Source organism: Heteronotia binoei, chromosome 21 (assembly GCF_032191835.1).
Source record: "Heteronotia binoei isolate CCM8104 ecotype False Entrance Well chromosome 21, APGP_CSIRO_Hbin_v1, whole genome shotgun sequence".
NCBI lineage: Eukaryota > Metazoa > Chordata > Lepidosauria > Squamata > Gekkonidae > Heteronotia > Heteronotia binoei.
Genome location: NC_083243.1, coordinates 86808991 through 86817072, shown reverse-complemented (window position 1 = coordinate 86817072; position 8082 = coordinate 86808991). Strand labels below are relative to the sequence as shown.

At 44.3% G+C, this 8082-nt stretch overlaps 1 protein-coding gene across 1 annotated transcript; it reads right to left on the bottom strand.

Moving 5' to 3' along the window:
- Window positions 1-311: 311 nt before the first annotated feature.
- Window positions 312-2507, bottom strand: LOC132589827 (disintegrin and metalloproteinase domain-containing protein 20-like). Its single transcript, XM_060262570.1, has one exon. It carries the CDS (start codon window positions 2505-2507, stop codon window positions 390-392), a length of 2118 nt encoding a protein of 705 aa, XP_060118553.1. The 3' UTR covers window positions 312-389.
- Between the last annotated feature and the right edge of the window lie 5575 nt (window positions 2508-8082).

Sequence of the window (8082 nt, the reverse complement as noted above, 5' to 3'; positions counted from 1 at the left end):
AGGCTATTAAAGAGAAGGAGCACTGCTATGTGTATGTGACACTCTGCAATAATCATGCTGTATCACAACAGGCACTGTATTGAAAGCATCCTCAGACATCACTTTCTGGGTGTCCCAAGCCTTTTCCTAAACTGATAGGCCTGAAAACTACAGAGGGACAACTTATTAAAAATTGTAAGGCCCATCTACTGTACAAAAAAAATTGCATTATCTGTGTTATAGTTAGCACTGAATAAACAGCCTCTCCGTATGCTCATTATCCCCTCTTCCATTATGTCACGTTTGACACTACGTGTGTCCTTATACGAACACTTACCAAGAATTTGTCATCTGACATTTTGGCAGGCAAAATACAGTAGTAATTTAAACAATTTCACCAGTGAAATCCCTTATAAAATACTAATCCCAGTACCAAGAACACCAGCAGCAGAAACAGAAAGGATTGTTACAGCACTTGTCATTCCTACATTGCCACTCTTGGGTGGAGGGGGTCCACTATCAATGCTACCACCATAACCTTCAGTTAGACAATATGGAGGGGCCCAGCCATAGTTACAATGACAATTTTTATGAGAGTTACATACTCCTCTGTTGTGACATTTTGTTTGATTACAATCATAGTTCAGAAGGGACACCTTGATGCATTCCCTATTAATACATATCATGTCATTGCCGCATTGTGTGCCATCTCTCACTACTCCAATATCATCTGTACCACTGTGGTAAGCTGTACCCCAGCAGAAGTTTGAATTCAGAGGAGTCTGAATTACACTGCTATTCTCATTCAAATTAGGAACTTCATTAATGTTAATACACTGAATTTTGCCACACAAGATATTGCTGTTTTCACATTTCTTATAAACATTAGCCCGAATAATTCCACAATTGCCAAAGCGGTCACCTCGAGTATTTACTTCTCTGAAACAGCCTAATGGGGCAACTGTTGCTTGCTTGCCAAACATCATTTTGCACAGGTGGTTGTGAGTAGAGCATTTTCCATGATAGCAGAAGGCATTGTCATGGCATGGAGTACCATCCTGTACATAAACATCTTCAGGACACCACTCAGAAATTCCAGTGCAGTATTCAGGAAGATCACAGATGCTAGTCCTTTTCCTACAATCTGTTCCAGCTGGAAGAAACTGACAGTTTGCACAGCATGTTCCAATTGCACAATTGGCTCCTGAATGGAACATGCAATTAGGCTGGCAACACACATCTGATTTACAATGAAGTGGTGACCCACAGTCACATTGTTCTCCACTCTCTACCACCTTATTGCCACAATTTTTGAGTTCATACAGTTTCTCATGTTCCAGTGGAATCAGTAGACATTGTTTCCTTCCACTATTTATCAGATTAGAATAACCGTTATAACTGCAATTGCTAAACTTGCTTGTGATACTCTGTGATGTAGTCATAATGCAAGAACGCTGATTACAAGTACAGTATTTCTCATCATGTTGCATGCCAAGGTTATGGCCCAACTGATGAGCAAATGTTATAGAGAATGAAAACAAGCTAGAAGTAATAAATATTTCAACAGCAGATGCCCAAATGGGATCACACACTGTTCCTACAAATGATAATCCAAGTTTAACTCCAAAATGCTTATATACAAATAAGTGGCCAAGGTCATGCCTTAGATGCTGAACTAGTGTCTTTTTTCTCCAAGCATTGAAAATGTCAAGCAATTCATCTAAACTTTCGTTAATTTCTATGAGATTCTTTTGAGACCAAATCTCCAGTCCAACCATGGCTACATGCACACCAAGCGCCTTATATAATGAATCTGCTATATGAATGGCTTCCAGCACCTGCATAACAACAACAGTTTCATTTCTGCCAAACTGGACATATCGTTCATGTTCCACTACAACTGCCACCTTTGCGTACCTGGTGTTTGACCACCAGACTCTTCCCGGAGAAATTTTAGCTACTATATTCTCTGTGTTTTGCATCACAGATATTTGGCGATTTTGCTCTTCCTCTGTTAGCCCACACCTCATGTGAACAGCAGGCTCCTTTTCATCCCAGAGATACACCACGTGCTGAAAGGTAACAGATGCTGGGACAGGCTCAATTTCATAGGTCTTACTTTCCACCAGCAGGAGACCCCGGAGTCCTCCTGAGCAAGAACTGAGGGCCACCAGTGAGGAAGGCCTGCCTTCTACAAAGCCATGGTAGAAACAGTCAGCACGGACAAACGGGTAATCCACCTGGAGCTCTCCCTCCTCGCTGTAGGTGAAGACCGGGAAGTGTTTAGGGATCAAGCCCCTCTTCTGCCTGAGGTGCACCACCAGGCTCTTCCCTTCAATCTCCAGCAGGTAGGTCAGGTCCTGGGGTACTCTCCCCCGCCGCAGCACTAGCCTCTTGGGGATGAACACTTCATAGGAGACGAGCCTGAAGCCCTGGGGAGGTGTCTGGCCAACTGCCTGGCTCAGGAAGAGTCCCCACGCCAGCATAAGCCACAGGAAAGCTCCTCCCACGGCGCTGTCCACCCCCATTCTCCCTCAGGGGGCGAAGGGGCTGAAGGCCTCGCCTCACGGCGGAGGGCGACAGAGGCAAGAGCAGCAACGCCGGCGGCGGCGGCAGATAAGAACAGGGTTCCTGCGCCGGAGCAGGAAGGGGAACGCCATCGATGACTCCTCTTCGCATCTACAATAACCGGCTTTTCCCTCATCGAACTTAGGGGGATAGGAGGGAAGGTCGAACGGAGCAGGGCGGAAAGGGGCGGGGCTTAGAGAGACTGGACCCCCCAGGAGAGGGCAGGATGGGGTGAAGGGCTGGGCGAGTTGAGCTTCGGGAAAGGCAGAGAATTTGAAGCGAAGTAGAAATGACAATTTTTCATTCCGTCAGTGCAGAGCAGAGGAATCCAGTAGCTCATTAACAACTAGCAAAATTCACTGTATCATAAACTTTCCCGCATCATCAGATGCACGGAGTGTAAATCCATCAGGCCAATAATATATGCACAACAGAAAGGGGGAGGGGGGGTTCGAAGAGCAAAACGAGATCCAGTCCAAAGAGTAATCAGGTTAAGTTCACAGTGGGTGTCAGGCCTAACGTAGTGCGGGATTAATACGGATATCAGTCATCAAAAGAGGGAACTAAAGTGGCAAAAGGTTCTTTTAAAGCAGCAGGGATCCCACAGAACCGAGCAGACCAGAATTGGCGGGAAAGGCACGGCGATTTAAAATGGGCGGCAAATTGGCCCCTTCGGGAGGCAAAAGACGGACGTGGGTTGACCTGCTGCTCTCTAAATGACGTTCAATCCTAAAGCGAAACTGTTAGTTAGCCTATTGAGAAACGTCCCACAGATCCTTGCTCATTGGACATTATTTGAGGACGTTTACTTCAAAAAGGAGTCCGATCTAGGGTTGCCAGCATCCAGGTGGGGCCTGGAGATCTTCCGCTTTTACTGATCTTCGGCTGGCAGAGATCAGCTCCCCTGGAGAAAATGGCTGCTTTGAAGGGTGGACTTTATGGCATTGTACTATGTTGAGGCCCTTCCCCTCCCCAAACCCCGCTCTCTCCCGGTGTAGCATCGATAATGGCAGACGCTTAAGCCCAAGCCCTCTCCCTACCCTCACTTCTGCTCAGCGTTACTGCATGTAAAATGTTTTCAATGTTACATGTTATCTTCCGTAAGCTACTTTCAATATGTTTTTGCATCAATTCCCCAAAGAGGCATAGTAATATACTTAAGGTTCTTATATAAAATTAACCATCGCATGCCAATCAAGTTCCTAGTTTGGAAGACAGCACCTTTCTAATTCAAAAGTTGTCAAAGAACATCGCCTTTTCAATGTTTGGTGCATACTCTCAGTATGTGAGACAGCAGGATACTAGGAGATTCTGCTCATGGCTGCTAAAATCCCAGGGGGGGGGGGTGGCACAGGTGACTCAGGGAGTAAATGCCTCCCTAAAGAGGAAGGTTTGAAGCAAACAGTGATGGTTTGTCCCTCAAGAAACCTAATCTAAACCTGAGACAGTTGAATAACTATCACACAATCTCAAATGTACCAATCTTGAGCAAGGTGCCTGAAAAAGTGGTAGCTAAGCAACTTCAGGTATTCCTGAATTGATTATTTAGATCCATTTAAATCTGGGCATGGGACTAAAATGACCTTGGTTGCCCTAGTGGATGACCTGCACAGAGAGATGGATAGGGAAGTATGTAACCCTGTTAATTCTCCTGGACCTCTCAGCAACTTTTGATATCATCTGTCAGTAGTATCTTGGACCACCTTTTGGATTCAGAAGCACTGTGCTGCAGTGACTTTGTTTCTTCCTCAAAGATAGGTTTCAGAGTGCAGTGCTAGGGTTCTACAAGTATCTGTCTTTGCCCCATACCCATGCTTTTCAACATCTACTTAAAGCTGCTGGGAGAGGTGGAGTGCTGGTCTAAGTTACAACCAGTGTTCCTTCTAAGCTGTTTTTAAGCCTCTGGCTCACACATTTTTGTCCTAGCTCAGGAAAAATGGCCCCTAGAACCAGGCTTCAGATTCAGCAGGAACTCACAGGAGCACAGCTCCTGAACCTTTCTGAGAGTTCCACTTCCTCCTTCCCACCCTGTCCATTGAATAGTAGGTGCAGCTGCATAAGAATCCCTGGATGAGCTCCACCACCTACAAAATGACCCCTGCCTAGAACAAACTAATTTATGCAGTAAGAACATAAGAGAAGCCATGTTGGATCAGGCCAATGGCCCATTCAGTCCAACACTCTGTATCACACAGTGGCCAAAATTTTATATATATATATATAAATATATACACATTGTGGCTAATAGCCACAGATGGACCTCTGCTCCATATTTTTATCTAACCCCCTCTTGAAGCTGGCTATGCTTGTAGCTGCCACCACCTCCTGTGGTAGTGAATTCCACATGTTAATCACCCTTTGGGTGAAGAAGTACCTCCTTTTATCCGTTCTAACCCGACTGCTCAGCAATTTCATCGAATGCCCACGAGTTCTTGTATTGTGAGAAAGGGAGAAAAGTACTTCTTTCTCTACCTTCTCCATCCCATGCATAATCTTGTAAACCTCTATCATGTCACCCCGCAGTCCACGTTTCTCCAAACTAAAGAGCCCCAAGTGTTTTAACCTTTCTTCATAGGGAAAGTGTTCCAAACCTGTAATCATTCTAGTTGCCCTTTCCTGCACTTCTATAATATCCTTTTTGAGGTGCGGTGACCAGAATTGCACACAGTATTCCAAATGAGACCGCACCATCGATTTATACAGGGACATTATGATACTGGCTGATTTGTTTTCAATTCCCTTCCTAATAATACCCAGCATGGTGTTGGCCTTTTTTATTGCAATGCAATCGCACACTGTCTTGACATTTTCAGTGAGTTATCTACCACAACCCCAAGAGCTCTCTCTTGGTCAGTTTCTGCCAGTTCACACCCCATCAACTTGTATTTGTAGCTGGGATTCTTGGCCCCAATGTGCATTACTTTGCACTTGGCCACACTGAACCTCATCTGCCACGTTGACGCCCACTCACCCAGCCTCAACAGATCCGTTTGGAGTTCCTCACAATCCTCTCTGGTTCTTACCACCCTGAACAATTTAGTGTCATCCACAAACTCGGCCACTTCACTGCTTACTCTCAACTCCAAATCATTTATGAACAAGTTAAAGAGCATGGGACCCAGTACTGAGCCCTGCGGCACCCCACTGCTTACCGTCCTCCACTGCGAAGACTGCCCATGTATACTCACTCTCTGCTTCCTATTAATTAGCCAGTTTTTGATCTACAAGAGGTCCTGTCCTTTTACTCCATGACTCTCGAGCTTACTAAGGAGCCTTTGATGAGGAACTTTAATGCCAGTAGCTCACAAAACAGAATTTTTGCTCACAAGACTTCGCAGCTTAGAGGGAGTATTGGTTACCTATCACCAATATGAGAATGATGCTCAGCTCTGTCTGATGCTTCCAGCAGATCCCTGAGAGGCTGTAGAAACCATAAACAAGTGCCTGGAGGCAGTTTTGGAAAAGATGGGGGCTAACAAACTGAAACACAAGATTTTGGTCCAATCTAGCCACTCCTCCCATCCAGATTTAATGTGCTCGATCGATGTCTGAATGGCCAGACATCTGCTACACCCGCACCCACCCAGCATGTGCATGAGCAATCTGAATGCTCCTCTTGTGTGTATACAACCTGTATCTCTCCTGCCAGCAGGGTGGGGACTGTGTGAATGCCAGATAAAAGAGAACCAGCTTTTTCAGAGCTTTGATACTGCTGCCCTAAATCTCTAATGTGATTGCACCCTTAGTCTGAAAAAACAGAAGTGCTACTGAGGGAGGGGGGAAGGTTTGACCTAATTGGAACACCTCCTATTTTGGATGGATGGGGTTGCACTCTCCCTAAAGCAACGGGTTCATAGCTTGAGGGGGTGCTAAACTGCCCAGGCCTCCTATCAGATAACCGGCTAGCAGTGGTGGCTAGGGCTGACTTTCACCAGCCTTGGCTAGTGAGCCATCTGTGGCCCCTTCTTGGGCAGGAAAAATCTTGCCATTGTGCTGCATGACTAGATTACTGTGATGTATCCTGTGTGGGGCTACTCTTGAAAAGGGTTTGCAGACTTCATTTGAAACAGAATGCTGCAGCCAGGATATTGCCTGGAGTGGGTTGTAGGGAACATCTTGCTCCTGCCATTCCATCTACACAAGCTCCTGGTTTGCTTCTGGGCTCAGTTTATGGTACTGATATTGACCTTTGATGCCCTTTATGGCTTGGGGCCAGCATACTTGAAGAAATGTCTTCTCCCTCATGAAACTACCCATCTACTTCTCTCATCTTCAGAAGCTCTGCTCCAGGTGCCACTGTTGGCAACCCAAGAAAGACTTTCATGGTCATGGCACCCAAGTTTTGAGTTTCATCTGTCTCCTGTCATTCTCTTCCATTAGCAAATGAAGACTGTTTGGTTTGGTATAGTCCCCAATAACTGTTAATGTAACTTCTCCCTGGTTGTAATGTGTTTATTTGTTTGTATTGGATTGTTTACATATTTTATTTATACTCTTTTAAATGTTGTTTGAATGTCTTAAATGTTTTAATGTTTTGGTGCTTGCTACCTTGGGACCCCTATTTGGGTGGAAAGGCAACATAATAACATTTTAAATAAAATTAATATTGCTACTGGAGGCCTGGAAGATCTAGTCTGCTTTGACAGTTTATTCCTGCCTTGTTTGTATTACCAGAAACTTATCAAACTAGTGTAGCAAGACAGCATTGGACAGATATTTGTACTGGAAAATTCATGTCATTTTAGAAATACTAAGCAATATAATTTCACCATCACTTCCTTCTTCCCATTTTCTCTTGTAGATTGTAAACCTTCACAAGCACAGCTCCACCTAAATATTATATATAAACGTTTCTTGCCCCAAGCAAAAGACATTAATAAAGCCTCAGACTAGGTCTGTCATGAAGTCTGACAGGCTTCTGATATACACAGCCTAGCTAGCTTTACACAGCTGCTCCAAAGCCTTCTTTATGACAAGTGGAGGCTGTGATTCAGCAAACAGCTGTGGGAAATAGATTTGATTCAATTGCCATACTCCATGCTATTCATGTTGTACATTTTAGCTGAAGAATATAAAACAGCTTACAACAATTGACAAGCAGAGATATTCTATATATGCTACTTTATAGCTTTCCATTTCTGCATATAAAACTTGTGCTTACTATGATATATAAAGTAAAAGGCAAGTGTTTATGTACAAAAAAACCATCCACTGCCACTCACCATAGAACACACCTGCACTACACTTTGAACATATGCATAGGATTATGGATACCAACCATATTCCACTTCAGCCAGCATTTATTTGACTTCAGACAGCAATTGTTTTCAGTGATTAAATGATATGGTGCCACCCCCTTGTCCAGCCAAGTGAAGCAGGGTAACAGTTTCAACATCTGAACTGAACTCCCAGTTCAGATAGTAGTAGTAACTATAAAGCAGAAAACTGAAGAGTTAATTGAGGGGCATAAGCATTATAGGTTTGGCAGGGAACAGTTGCCTAATGAAGAAAAGATCTCCATTCTATAACAGCAAT